Source organism: Polypterus senegalus, chromosome 16, assembly GCF_016835505.1.
Source record: "Polypterus senegalus isolate Bchr_013 chromosome 16, ASM1683550v1, whole genome shotgun sequence".
Lineage (NCBI taxonomy): Eukaryota > Metazoa > Chordata > Cladistia > Polypteriformes > Polypteridae > Polypterus > Polypterus senegalus.
In genome coordinates this window covers 84,537,075-84,552,486 of record NC_053169.1, presented here as the reverse complement: position 1 = coordinate 84,552,486, position 15,412 = coordinate 84,537,075, and the positions used below count along the sequence as shown (strand labels likewise).

General features: G+C 40.5%; 1 protein-coding gene across 8 annotated transcripts in view; it reads right to left on the bottom strand.

Annotated features, from left to right (window-relative positions):
- Positions 1-15,412, bottom strand: part of mark1 (MAP/microtubule affinity-regulating kinase 1) — a 395,537-nt gene that overhangs the window by 37,969 nt on the left and 342,156 nt on the right. For all 8 annotated transcript variants that reach the window (XM_039738976.1, XM_039738974.1, XM_039738977.1 and 5 more), the window contains 3 exons: positions 12,934-13,053; positions 7,602-7,701; positions 1,036-1,148 (listed from right to left, as the gene is read on the bottom strand). In XM_039738976.1, the coding sequence (XP_039594910.1) occupies positions 1,036-1,148; positions 7,602-7,701; positions 12,934-13,053 (333 nt within the window). The remainder of the gene's footprint in view (positions 1-1,035; positions 1,149-7,601; positions 7,702-12,933; positions 13,054-15,412) is intronic.

The following is a 15,412-nucleotide window of genomic DNA, read 5'->3' as shown; positions in this document are numbered from 1 at the left end:
TTCAGAGTGGTGGGATGTGATTGTTCCCGGTTTTACAAACACTCAGTGGCTGGAGAACTTTAATGTCTGAAGAAACATTCATCCACTTATGCAACAAACTGCGTCCAGCGATGGAGAGACGGGAACACAAACTTCCGCATGTATGTACCTAAAGAAAAGAATAGCCAGTGACGCAGTAATGGCGATTTCTCCGCCAATCAGTGACCAGCAGAGTTTACACGCCACGTTTTTGGTAACGGTTCGGCGCGCTTGGAACCTCGGCTGAGGTGGTACTAAAAAAAGGATCAGGTACCAGGTACTGTTCCCAGTGGAAAACCCCCCAAAAGTGAGCTGAACTGAACCGTGTCGTGCCGTACTATGCAGTGGAAAAGCGCCACAAATGCATGCTTTTGGTGAGACCATTCTCCATGGCCTCACTCAGCTCCATCTACACATAGACTTTTGCGCATTCAGTAGTGTAGCTGCAGCCTTTTTGGATGGGCAGTATAAATTAAAAAAAAGAAACAATACTGGAGATGCTCCTGCTAAGACTGCAAGGAAAGGGTCTTTCTTCAGTTCTGTAGCCTCTCATACTACTGGTGTTATTGCCAAAGTACCAACGCTACCTGTTAGTGTTTTTCAGGTCATAGGGTAAACCGTTGACACGTCAGCTCACCCAGTGTCCTCAATATATGGCCTCAGGACAGATGGCACAACTATAAAGTCGAAATTAGGGTTAGGGTACCAGATTCTCTTATGAACATCTTTGTGTTTAAGCATGGTGTTCAATATGGACAATCCTTAACTTATCACACTTATTTTGCTTTTCCATTTTGTGTTCTCACAGTTTTTGGCAGTTTGTTATGTAGATGTTGTATGGATTCCATTTCTAAGTAAATACACCTGCTTAACTCATATTGTCAGGAAGCAAGGGGAAACAAGACATTAAGCAAATGAGCTTCAGTAAAATTAACACATTTCAAATCTAACTTCTCACAGCAAGTCTAAACAGAAGCACTGCTGTGAACTCTGCATGAAAAAGATTTATAAACTTGCCTCCGGTTGTTTTCTGCCGAGAAGAAGGTACGTTGCCATAACTTCATCATATTTCTGACCAATTAAAGACTCTGTTATCTCATCTCTTGAAAATCCCATTGTTACCATCAGTTCTGCATAAAACAGATAGGAAAATTGTATGAGTTCATAAAAGAGTTCCCACACGGAGTTCTTACCAAAAACCGTACATGCTTATGGTAACAATTCAGCCATTACTTGGTTATGGGAGTTCTGTCCTGGTACAGAGTGAACAATGCAAGACAGAACACACTCACTTACTCATGCAAGCACCAGAGCAGTTCAGCTATATTACAAATTGTCCTGGATTGGAAGGAATACAGCCTACTGTGCTTTTTGTGTCAAGTAAACAAATTAAATATATAAATATTGCTGCTGGCAAGAAAATGAGTAAGTAGAGACACACACATTCAAACATTCATTCTTTTAGTTTTCTGAATGTACATATTACAGTTCAATGCTAATGTCTGTCCATTTCCCACATGATTAGCCGTGATCTCATGGGGAAAGAACTTTGATCTTGGTCTTAATCGGAGGCTTATGACCTGTTATATACTGGAAATTCAAAAAATGGTATGTAGTGGCAACCCAGTGGGCAGAAAAGATTATTGTTAATTAAAGCACTGTCCCCACAAGCCCATCTATTAATAATCCCCAGGATATGGTACAGTTGTGTTCAGTGTTCATAATCAAGTGTAAAGTTCTTAATATTTATAAAGAATGGGCAGAGAGTTTAGTGTTGTTCACATTTAGCATTTTGCACATTTTATTTTAGGACCGTAGGCCCCTGTGTTTCACTATTGTAATCATAACGGTTCAATTTACAGCTGTCACCAAATGAACGTCTTCAGGATGTGAAAGGATGGAAACCCAAATGTCCAAACAAAAGACAGAACATACAGAGGCGAGGACCAGGCCAGGACTCTGAAACAGTGAGGCAGCATTACCAATCAGTTTGCCCATATTTAAACAGAAAGTATAAATTCTAATATAACAAATTAAAAATTTTAAAGGGTTAAAAGAAGAATAAAATTAAACTTATTTGTCATTGTGTGTCCTGTGAGAGTACCTGTAGGACAAATAAATACCTGTTACTGTCAATTTAAATACCAAGCTAGGTAATAAAAATAATAAATTCAAATACTATCACTAAAAAGGCACCTTTTAAAAAAACGAATACATTCTTAAACATGTACAGTATACTGTATTTACTCGTGTACCACGCAGATTTTTCCCCGAAAATGAGCATTAGAAAATCAGGTGCGCGTCATACACGAGGAATACGGTAGGGGGGTTGGTTTGTTTTTGAATCAGTTTGGTGTCGTCATTCAGCATGGCATAAGCGTTTACGCTCCTTCACGGCGGGAGAGAAACTAAAAGTGATTTTGGAAGCAGAGAAGTTAGGAAATCGGGCAGCAGGTCGCTAGTACGGTGTTCCAGAGTCATGTGTTTGAGATTGGCGACAGAAGAAAGAAAAACTTTCATCATGCAACATAAACAGACGGGCATTTCGCGGAAAACGTGCCCAGTTCCCACAAGTTGAAGTTGCACTCGCTGATTACATTCAAGGCAGACGACAGCTTGGATATGCAGTGTCTAAGGAAATGATTCGGGTGAAAGCTTGTGATATAGCGAAAGAACGTGGAATACCCATCACTCAGTTCAAAGCAAGCCGCGGATGGGTTACGCGCTTCATGAGAAGGAATGGCTTATCAATAAGATGCCGCACGACCATTTCGCAGTGTCTACCAGACGCATATGAAGAAAAGCTACTAGCTTTCCAAAAATACGCTTTTCAGTTAATTCAGGAGAAAATGTATTTAATGGGGCAAATCGGTAATACTGATCAAACGACAGTTTATTTTGAGAACCCCTCAAACACTACTGTTAATGCAGTCAGAGACACGAGTGTCCCGGTACGCATGGGAGGCAGAGAGAAGCAGCGGTGTACTGTGTACAGTATGGGACGTCAGTAGCGGTGGCGAATCGGAAGATGATGATTAAACTTGAATATTCTGGTGAGCACAATAATTTTCCACTTGCCGTTACAGTCCTTTACCGATTGTCTTTATACGGTTCTTTCTTTTCTCATTTCACAGGACTATTGGTGAGGGATTTCAACCTTTCGCAGCATGGTGTGACAAACGCTGAACGTTCTGCAGTAGGAGTACTGCTTACACTTAGTACAATATACTGTATCGTGCAGAAAGAATTAAACGAAACATAATTATTTTCCATTACAGTTATTCACGTCGGTGTCTTACTCCAACCTCACTCGCTTCCTATACAATCACAATGTGTGTCGTACACGGGGCAAAAGATTTTCTTTGTAAAAATTAGGGTGCACGTTTTACACGAGGGCGCGTGGTACAGGAATAAATACGGTAATGACAGCAGATGGCAAAATGCATTAAAATAAAGTTGAAACTGGCCTCAGACACACACGCTTTATTTTCATAATCTAAAATCATAGGCTATATTGTATAGTATCCTGGCACACAAAACAGTGAATAATACTTTTAGTAAAATTTATGTGGAAATGAAAAAAGAATTTACTCTAACTCATTAATAAAACTAAAACATGTAGAAGTTTATTACCAGCAGACTGGACTAGTTTTGAGGTGCAGCTCAGTAACCAGCCAGTAATTCACCATTTCCCTTTAATCAGTGCCTTAGGTCTCATCTTTAATGTTATTTTCTGTATTTACAGTGTTGTAAGTGATATGGCTAAAATTGTGAGGCAACAGTTTTTTTGCTGTCCTGAACATATGTGTGGAAAGAAAGAGTGAGAAACATGATTTACTGTGATGACCACACATTTTCTTATTACACAATAAAGCTTTATTTCTAAGGTGTCTTAAGTAGAGCAAAGGATCTGTTTCAAAGCTGCACAGTCCTCAATGCTCATCTATATATATATAAAATTCTCTTTGCGTTTGAAACGGAAATTACGTATGACCACAGAACATATTATAATACAGGAACTCATCACTTCGTTTGTGGAGACCATTTTTATATCGTCTTTACGAATTGTTATTATTTGTATGAGAGTTATTCTGATATTGAAAAGAAGTAAACAGAAACACACCGATCTATCCCATAGAAGTGTGCCCCGCATCGCCCTCTCCCAGCCCTCCTCTCTGGATTCCATTGCTGAGCCGTCCGCCGCCAGGCGCATTCTGACAGAGAAGTTTTATTTATTCGTCCACGTGACTGTTGCGGAAAATGACACATTATAACTTTTTTTTAATTGCCAGTACTTGATAGTAGAAGAGATGAGGAAAACAGCTATGCATCTTTCTACTTTTTAACTGTGGTGAGCTGTAAACAATGTGAAGGAGACACTGCCTTCAGCGGCGAGGGGTCGTGAGAATAAAGTGGACACTCGGAGGTGCTGAATGTCGGGCTGCTCCGCCGGGTCAAGAGCTTTGCAGTTTCGGGCGGCATCCTCTCTTCTCACACTGTTTGTGACACTTCGAGTGCCCCGTTGGCTCCTGGGAGAGTGGAAATCTTTGTGAATGAGTGTGATCAGCGCCATCGAAGCAGGACTCTTTGTAAATTGCGCTACACGACTACTTACTGTCCCTTAAGGTGAGTTCAGGTCACTAAAACCCCGCAACATTCAAGGTTGCTTTTGTGATGAATTGTTTTAAGAAGATGGTGGGTTTACATCTAAGATGATGTACGGACCTCTTCATGTTAAGTTTTGGACTTGGGAATTGTTTGGACCTTCTGCCCGTTAAGCACGGAAGGGCATCATCCACATTTCTCAGAATAATTTTTCTCTTAAATCACAGGCACGTAGCGCAAGGTTGTCAGGCAGAAATTTGGAGGATCACATAGAAAATGAAATTCCTATACCACAGCGGTCATGTAGCGCCTTTCACAAGGGACCTGCTACCGAGAGATGATCCAAATACATTTAAGCTGCTGTTAGTGCTACTTACCTGTTGTGTTATAGCGCCTTTAAAATGTACTTTACCTCAAAGCACTCCAGTACTGCACAATGTATCTTTACTTCTTACATATTAACGTTTTACTGTTTAATAATTTATATACTACATTTTATTTTTTTCCCTTGCACTCAGTGAGCGAAGCCATTGGGTAATCAGCTAGTTACATATATATTTTATGTAGAGTGTATTTGTACAAGATACCCACACAACACCAGGGATAACCAGATTTATTACTGAGTCAAATACAAGCCCAGTTTATGAGAGAATGTTTGCAGTAACTACTGTCAACATGCTATTACATACACTTTTTAATAGTATCTTCATTAAATACGTAGTAATCTAAAATTATAATTATATAGATTATTGTTAAATTTGAAACCTATTACTCTGCTATATATCGGTATTCTGGACTCCAGCCATATCGTGGTGCTGTTTATCATTTAGAACATATTATCAAGGACAGGGAAAATGACAGCACAAGGATGCTAACAGTAGAATTACTGCTTTGTGTTTGTATCGTTCTTTCCTTCATGGCCTCTGCTTTAATCCTCTACTTCAACGACATGCTATTGGTTTGACTGGTGAAGTTGAACTGCCTTTCTCTGATTGCCTAGATATGTGCATACAAGTGCATTGCAATGAAATGGCATCCAAGCAAAGGCTTATAGATAGATAGACAGATTTTGTGACAACTCTATGGGGGCGAACCAGTCACACAACCCAACACAGTCAGACGCAGGAAGGACACTGTGACAATGCTAGTTCCACTCCATGCTCCCATCTTGCTTCTGGGAGCTCTGAACCCGACACCGTCGGTAATGTCACCGATGAGCTGGACAGTGAGGCACAACAATGAAGCAAGGGGATGGTGCAAAAAGTGAAAAGTGCTTTTATTAAAATCAACAAACAAAAAACCAACCAGTGTCCAAAGTGCAGTGCTTCAAAAATGTTTCAATAAATAAATAATCCAATAAAAACAAGTGAAGTCGTGGAGGTTAAAAACACAATAGAAAAAATCCTTTAAAAACCGAGGTTAAAACAATGGCTGGAAGCAGTCTTTTAAAACAAAGCCTGGTGCCTTCTTTTACTAGTGACTCCCCTGCTTCTCCCATCCAGGCTATGCACCAGGTCGAGTCACCCTACATGCAGCTGACCTTCTACACCGTACTGGTCTGGTGGCCTTTCCGATCCCTGGCTCCGGTTCTGCTCACCCTGACCGAGATTTGAGCTCCCCAGCGACCAGGACGTTCACCCTTGGGCTTCCACTTCCCAAGTCCCCGACTGCTGCATTCGCTACGGCAGGCCAACCTTCTCCCAGTCATTCCTGCTCCAAACAAGCGCTCAGCAGGAGTGTCCACTACCGTCAGCCCTCGGGTGCCAGCCAAACACCCCACTCTGGCTCGCCTCTCCCCACTGCCTGCAATCAGCGGTCTCCTGCACTTGTTCGCTCTCCTGCACCAGCTTTCTCCTTCTTGCTTCCTTCTCCCTTAACCTCCCTTCACGTTCTTTTTTTCATTCCTTCTTTTTCTCCACTAGCTGCCTCGAGCTTCTCTTATTTATCATGGGGACGTGGATCAGGTGTGGCAATTAGCAGCTTCCGGCATCAATTACGGATGCGGACGACTCCTCACCTGTGCACTTAAGCGAGGACCGCCCGCATCACGAATTCATCTGGGAACCGCTCCCGCCACACTACCACGCCCCCTCTCTAAGCTGCAAGTGCGGCGATTACTTAAAAAAGTGGCCCTGTTGACTTGAGCTGTGGACCCACTACACTACAGATACTTACAAAAACACAAATTTTTTTTTTTATTTTTCTTCACCTCGTGGGAAATGCCTTCCTCGTTTCCCACAGGCACAACACAGTCCAAAGCTCCAAACACAATAATTTTCTTTTCTCCTCCACTCCTCCTTGGCAAGCTTCGTCTACCTTCCATGCGACTCCCGCTCACTGAATAATATCTGCTGACCCCTTATATAAGGCACCCGGGAGTGCTTTAGGTGCTCGTTGCCCCACTTCCGGCAGCACTTCCGGGTGTGGCGGAAGAACCGCTCACACGGGCTCAGGAACAGCTGCAGTGCCCCCTGATGGCAACCCCGGATCCCAACAGGGCTGTATTCAACTCGATCTCCCATGAAGCCCTGCTGGAGTCCGAGGCACAGCTGCCATCTAGCATTCCGGGGGGAGGTAATCCTCTGTCCACACTTGTTCCCCCAGTCCTTCCAAGTAAGAAGCGTCCCACCTGGGATCCGTGACAATACACAGATAGGACATAAAAAGCATGTTTCATAAATCCCTTTAGGCAATAAACCTAATCATTCAAATTCTCTTCTTGATTGGAAAGAGCAATAACTGCTATGTGGCTCTCTTGAACCAACATGTTTCTAATTCTTTTAATAGTAATATAATAATAGTAATAGTAATAATAAGCCCAGCTACCCATCACAAAAAGCTAGTATCAGATAATCTCTCTTTTTTTTTAATTAATAAATCCTAGCTGTTCTGTGTAGACACATATGCACTGTAAGTAGACTAACAGATGAAAAACAATTAAATCGGCAATAATTTGAATACAACAAAATATCACTGACCTATTCTTTTTGTGTCGCTGAAATCTGGTTCAGGTTCAGTGTAGGGCTTCAACTCTTCTTCCTCAAAACCAACATTCATCCATCGGTCCTTCATTATTTGCTGAAATGGAAAATACAGTTATGGCTTGGAACTTACATTAGATCAATACAAAATGCTAGAATCGATTCTTTTTAAGTTAAAAACAAGTATATACAGGATGCACTGCTTTACAAACACTTGGTTACTGAGTGAACTGTACTGTAATTATTGCATGTTCTGTTTATGCCACAAATCAGAGATTGATTACCAAAATAGATTTCTTTATTGAAGAGTTAAAATTAGGCATTTTACTAATCTTATTTGCAGAGATTAAATATGTTTGTACCTAGAGAAGCATAGCATAACAAGGTGAAGTCCAATTTATTATAAATAAATAGTTCTCTTTTTACTTCAAACATTTTACTTTTAATGCTAACAACTAAGTTAGCTAGAATTGCCACATCATCAGTCGCAGTGAGAATCAGAATTGAGACGAGAGGCCAGTCCATCGCATGGCACAAACATCCACTGGGCCAATTCAGATTTCCCAGTTTACCTGATTTTGATCTTTTGGAATATGCCAAGAAATGAGAGAAACCAGAGAACCATTACCATGAGGCAGTAACAGTACAATAATTACAGATTTTTAATTTAAGAAACACACACCAAATCTAAACTTGCTGTCAAACTGCATGATTGGACAAACTTTGATTTGGTATTAAAACAAACAATTGTAACATTTTGTTTTTAAAACAGAATTAATACAATAAAATTTCTTTCCATGTTAAACACCATCCCAAGGTGTTTCATAGTGTGGCACACAGCTGGGGGTGGTACCCAGCCGGGACGCCCAGGAGGACCGGAAGAGGGCTTGCGCCTCCTCCAGACCGCGAGGGGGCGACCGCCCTGGTTGCTTTGGGCCCACTGGTTGCTTTGGGGGCTCAACCCTGTAGGGGCCCGTGGTCACCACCAGGGAGCGCCCCAATACCCTGGAGAGCCCTGGACCTTAGCACTTCCGCCACACCAGGAAGTGCTGGGGGGGAAGAGGAGCAGGGACACCTGGAGTGCTTTCGGGGATACAGCCGGCACTTCCGCCACACTGTGGCGTATCGGTGGAAGAGTGGTGGAGCACACCTGGAGCACATCCGGGGGGACATAAAAAGTGCCGCCTCCCTTCATTCAGGGCTAGAGTCGGGTGGAAGAGGGCGAGGTCTGGAGGAGAGAGAAGGAGGCGGCCTGAAGAAGAGGCATAGTGTGGTGTTGGCCTGGACTTTGGGGGAGTCTGTGGGTGGTGTGGCCCTTAAGACTTGTAAATATCAGTTGTAAATAAACGTGTGGTGGTGATTAGCAACGTCTACCTGTCTGTGGCCGAGGCTCGTTCCACAATAGATACTGTTACTGTACAAGCAGAACAAACAAAGTGAAGTGAGTTGCTGAGGGTCATGCAGGGCAGCAAAGGTATGATGTTACAGGGTTCAATGTCAAGCTGCCCAACTACAATGCCACATTGTGACTCACACCTGCTGAAAAACTGAGAAGTTCAAGCAGAAGTTGGAAAAAAAAATATAGAACACTGATCAAAGCAAAAAAGACATCCTGCAGCTTTTTCAAAGATTACCATTTTTTATCTTCTTATGATTTGTTTAATAGGTTTGGTTTATTGGTCATTAATGACCATTTCAATCGTGCAGGCTATCGACTTGCCTGGCTAACCTGGTTTAGCCCCTGTTGAATGGACTGGTTTTATGTTGTGCAGCCTAACCACCACCAAGTACTTCATGATTTACAATTAAATCATAATTACCTGGTGCCATGGATCGTGGGCTATCTTACAGGCACACCTCAGTATGTGTGTCTTGGGAACTGCAGGTCTGACATTGTGGTCAGCAACACAGGGGCACCGCATGGGACTGTACTTTCTCCAGTCCTGTTCAATCTATATACATCAGACTTCCAGTACGATTCCAGTCCTGCCACGTGCAAAAGTTCGCTGATGACACTGCTATTGTGGGCTGCATCAGGAGTGGGCAGGAGGAGGAGTACAGGAAGCTAATCAAAGACTTTCTTAAATGGTGCGACTCAAACCACTTACACCTGAACACCAACAAGACCAAGGAGCTGGTGGTGGATTTTAGGAGGCTCAGGCCCTGTGCAAGAAGGTCAGAGCCGACTATACTTTCTTAGAAGGCTGGCATCCTTCAACATCTGCAATAAGATGCTGCAGATGTTCTACCAGACGGTTGTGGCGAGTGCCCTCTTCTACGCGGTGGTGTGCTGGGGAGGCAGCATAAAGATGAAGGATGTCTCACGCCATGACAAACTTGTTAAGAAGGCAGGTTCTATTGTAGGAGTAAAGTTAGCCAGTTTAACATCTGTGGCAGAGCAACGGGCACTAAGCAAACTCCTGTCAATCATGGAGAATCCACTGCATCCACTGAACAGTGTCATCTCCAGACAGAGGAGCAGCTTCAGCGACAGACTGCTGTTACCATCCTGCTCCACTGACAGACTGAGGAGATCGTCCCTCCCCCACACTATGCGACTCTTCAATTCCACTCCTGGGGGGGGTAAACGTTAACATTATTTATTGTTAGTTATTGTCTGCTTTTACATGCATTTTTATTACTATTTAATTTAATATTGTTTTTTGTATCAGTATACTGCTGCTGGATTATGTGAATTTCCCCTTGGGACTAACTAACTAACTAAGTAACTATCTCTATCTATCTATATCTATCTATCTATCTAGCAAAAAGAAAATTTCCCATCGGAGATTAACACAGTATATAAAAATAATGGCCTAAGTGTCATCTTTGCTTTAGTCTAGCTTTCATGTTAGTTACGATCCTGACTTTACCTCAGTAACTAACAGAGGCTCTGGGATGTTGGCTAATCATCAGAGTGGTTTTTGATTTTCCTTAACTCTCCTGCCTCCATTGTGACAGATTAAACCTTGCTGACTGGACCGTCTTAATTACAAAGATGCACTTTTCCTTCATCAAATTAAGTTCACTTTTTGGTTTCACATCACTACATATCCCTGTTTCATAGCTATAGCACACTCACATATATGCTTTGGGCGTTACTGTCATACGGCATTTCAATAAAACTTCTACTCAAACATTTCCTGAAGCCACGTTTTCACACAGCTGAAATCTGTCCAGTCAATACAGGTAGAAGAGAATATCAACCCTCAAGCGGCACCAGTCCAAATCTGGACACACACACTTACAGTCTTATTTTATCAGGTCATTTAAAATCAATACAAATAACATAACTTTTGTGCCAGTGAATGTTAAAGGAAAATTGGCCTGACAAAACCCACGAGGATATGTGACCAAATTGGAAATCTTACTTAGACGCCCTTGAGCCTGAAAAAGCAGAGCAAACCAGTATTCTTGGACGGTGCTCTTAAATAACCTGTAAAAATATACATTTTCAGTTTATTTTCCATAATCACGGTTTATTTGTTTGAAATATTCTGTTTTATAATTAAAGTCTATGTCTTTAATTTGATACAGTTTATCTCCTCTCTTGTTTTTTTCCTCAAAGTAAACAAAGGAATGTCAGATTTCTGTGTGCTTGTGGAATACAGGTAGTAATAAAAGTGAAAATGAATGAGCCACTGTGAGATATTTAATGAAATTTGTGATGTGACATATTCCGGCTACTCTGCCTGATTAAGCAGGAGTAGAAGTGGGAGTGTAGCACTGTCACATGTAAAGAGCAGGTTTGAATAGCATGCAACATATTATTATAAAAGTATGATTTTAAATATTTTATCATCATTTTTTTCATTTTACAATTGAAACACATGGACCTACAATCCTAAAATAAGATGCTACAAAAGGCTAGCTATAAACAATAATAAACTTTCTGCCCATTACTTACAAATGAAACAACTTACACTTGATTATGAATTCTGAACACGTATGTAACGTATCCCTGGGGATTATAAATACAGGGGCTTGTGGGGGCCGTACTTTAATAATTAAAATAAAACTTTTCTGCCCCCTCAGTAAAGTGCCCACCAGGTTGCTGCCACCTACAATTTGTTTGAATTTCCAGAACATATCAGGTCACAAGCCTTTGATTAAGACTAAGATCAAGGTTCTGTCTCCATTACTTTTTGAGTAATTGATTGACAAACAGCAGACATTAGCATTTTATATATTGTATATAGATTTTTTTTTATCATCAAAGACGCATGTCTACAAGCGGACTAGCCAGTGGGGGGCAGGCAGGCAGTGTGGGGTAGTCGTTAAAGCTTTGGACATCAAACCCTGAGGTTGTGAGTTCAGATCCCACTACTGACACTGTGTGCCCTTGACCACCTCACTTCACCTGTCTGTACTCCAACTGGAATAACCAAAGAAATGATTTTAAATGTTGTAAGTCACTTTGGATAAAGGTGTCAGGTAAATAATAATAAAAGTCTTTTATATTTTTGCCTATACCACATGATAACTTGTACATTATCTCTCTATTATATAAAAAAAATCCTGGGGCGAGACTTTTAGCCTGGGAAGAGACGTGAGGTTTTCAGAGAGATACTTTCACGTCCCGCGAGTCGAGACTTTGTGCCAAGAGATTTAACCACGCCTGGGGCCGGAAATAAAAGACAAAGAGTAGATGACAACGTAGAACGTCGTAAAGAATTCAAAAACGTTGGCGTGATACACATGCAGAGCGTGTTAGAGATAATGAAAGTACTAAAATTCGGAAGTTTCAAAAAATTGATAGTAAAGATCGCATTAGCGCAAACAAATGGAAAATATTATTATTGTGAAATAACGGAACAGTGAAAATAGATCGAATATATTGTTTGGATATAAACTTTAAGTTGGAGACTTGTAGATCGTCTAATTCGTGTTGTCATTAGGGAAAAGTAGTGTTTCTTCCCAATGAAGAGGCCTATCCGTGAGAATTAAGTTTTGTTGTTTGGTGAACGTGAAATCCACATACGCGTGCGGCAGAGATGTGAAGTTGCTGGTGCAAAGCGCAGACAGGGGGGTTGGCAAGCGAAGCTCCTTAGTTTTTCATAAATAACTCTTAAAATTTTAGCTCTGCTTTATTGGTCTGAATTGTCAGAAAAACACTCACAATTAGCTAAGAGTACTTAATAAACTGGCCAAACTTCAGCTAAACAAACTACAAAAAAATCCCACTTGAATGCCCCAATTCAAAAATCGACAAAATGTTGTGGTGCAATGATTGGGAATAACTGACCAAAAAGGTGACAAAGACAAGAATGAAGAAGAGTTCAGCATATTCAGATATTGACACAAAGTAACCAAACGTGACGATTCTTACTTCCAAGCTTCCTCTTTTAACTGGGTTCAGCACCAGGAGCTTTTTCAGGAGGTTTTCACAGTCTGTGGACATGTAGAAAGGAATGCGGTACTTCCCTCGCAGTACCCTTTCCCTCAGTTCCTGAATCACAAAAGACACAAATTAAATGGGTGTCATAGTTATTCTCACCTTCACAGCGGACGGGTCACCCCCCAAATGTCTTTTTTTCATGAGAAAATGTTACAAATATTTTTCTTCTTTGATTATTTAAATCAGTATTTCTCAACCTTTTGGGTGTCACAACCAACTTTTCCCATGTAAATATCTTTCTGACCCACCATGAGTTGTTAGTAGTGAATTGAGCCTGAATGTAAGAGCAGGTTTGGTGTCCCCCTGGTGAATGAAGCATAATCGTCAGTTGGGGGGAAATTTGAGTGCAATCATCAGAACGGCCGCCCACCGCGACCCACTACCATTATAAACAAAACAAACTCACAACCCACTGGTGGAATCCCGTGACAGAAAAGTGAGTGACAACCCAGTGGTTGAATAACGCCGATCTGAATGACGTTTCAGTAGATACTCTATGACAGTTAGGGTTCTTCCTTTAATTCATTTCCTAATCTACCTTATCAATTTTGCCATACCAAATTTTCCTTAGCTTTTAAATGCAGATATTATCTTCTTCATTGATTTGTTAATTACTATAATGTTGATTTCATTTATATATAAATTGACAGAGAGCTTCTGATTTGTGTATGAAATCATTATTTCTGAAAATATCCGATTCAAAACAAACTCCCCAGTCCAGAACTCCCAATAATATCGGGATGAAATTAATCATTCACAAAAATGTATTTGTTCTTTTCTTATTCTGAAAAAATGTCTTTGATAAAATGTGTTTTGCAATCTTTTCTATTCTGCACAGAACACTGTAAGAAAGGAAGTCAGTGGTTTAACATTAACAGTACAGCACCATCAAAGTTGTGTTGTTCAACAAAGTAAACCATTAATAAAATGGCAGGATTTAATGTGATATATTTCTAACTAACAAATACATCTGAATGGAAATACATTTCCTCTCTATACATACTGCAACAAGCGCTGCTGAATGAGAACAAATGTGTGGCTAATTTTAAGGGTAGTTGTGAACAACAACAACTTTGCACCTCCTCACCTGACTGTGTGCTGCTGGCAGAAGCTGCAGCTCATCTGTCGATCTAAATGTTAAATAAAAGCAGAAGTACAATGGAGTTTTTTTGGTGTCACACCTGCTAAATGGAAGATTGCACCAACTACAGGACATAACTGTTATACTAACATCATACAGTGGTGTGAAAAACTATTTGCCCCCTTCCTGATTTCTTATTCTTTTTTGGTTTTTATTATTTAGGGAGAAAAAAATCCACACCTACATGGCCCTGTGTGAAAAAGTAATTGCCCCCTGAACCTAATAACTGGTTGGGCCACCCTTAAATAATAAAAACCATCATTTAAAAACTGCATTTTGTGTTTACTTGTGTTATATTTGACTAATGGTTACATGTGTTTGATGATCAGAAACATTTTGTGTGACAAACATGCAAAAGAATAAGAAATCAGGAAGGGGGCAAATAGTTTTTCACACCACTGTAAGTGTTTAAATTACTGAATGATTTGGAGGTGCAAAGTGCTGGGTGGACTTTTCAGCATTCAGTTTTTAGTGTGCTGATGTGGGACCACCGACTTACATTCTAAGTGTCATAAAAAACCTGCAAAATACTGCACAACAAACAATTCTCTTGGTTATTTTAGTTTTCTCACATGTTTTTATTTAGTGAGAATAGTGAACATATAAACATTCAAAAGCAGTAAACCTGTTGATAGAGAGAAACAATAGACAGTAAAGTAAAGAAAGGCAATTTAATAGTACGCAGAGTGGACAGAAACAAACCAGAATAACACAGAACTAGAAAGAAAGTCAATGTCACAACATAAGAGTCTGAGTTGTTAGGTTAGAAATGCTACAAAGAAGAGTAGGATCTTCATCTCTTAGAGAGAAGTCACCTGATGAACCGTGATATGTTCTTAAACCTAAAAAGTGAAAATACAGAGCTGTCCAAGTACAGTTTTAACTTTTTTTTTTTTACAAGAGGTATGTTTGCAAACAGTAAGTTTACGCGTCACTTGTTCTAGGCTGTTTGTAGTTAACCATCTTATTAATCAGAATGTTGCCAGTGTTTTGACATCTGTGAAACTCTTATGACTGAAACATGTATAATCCGGAACTGACCATACAACAGCCATACTTGAACAACTATTTTTCTCATAAATGACATATGAATTATGAATATGAGGAGTACTTCCATTTAATTTGGGTTTTACCAAAACAAATTCGGGTCTTATTCAGAAAGCGGACGCCACTTGAGACAGCCTTCCCCTCGCCCAAACACTAACCTTAAGGTCAATAAAATAGGTCCCTGATGTTAAGTCACTATTTTAGGGCTAAAATGATAACAGA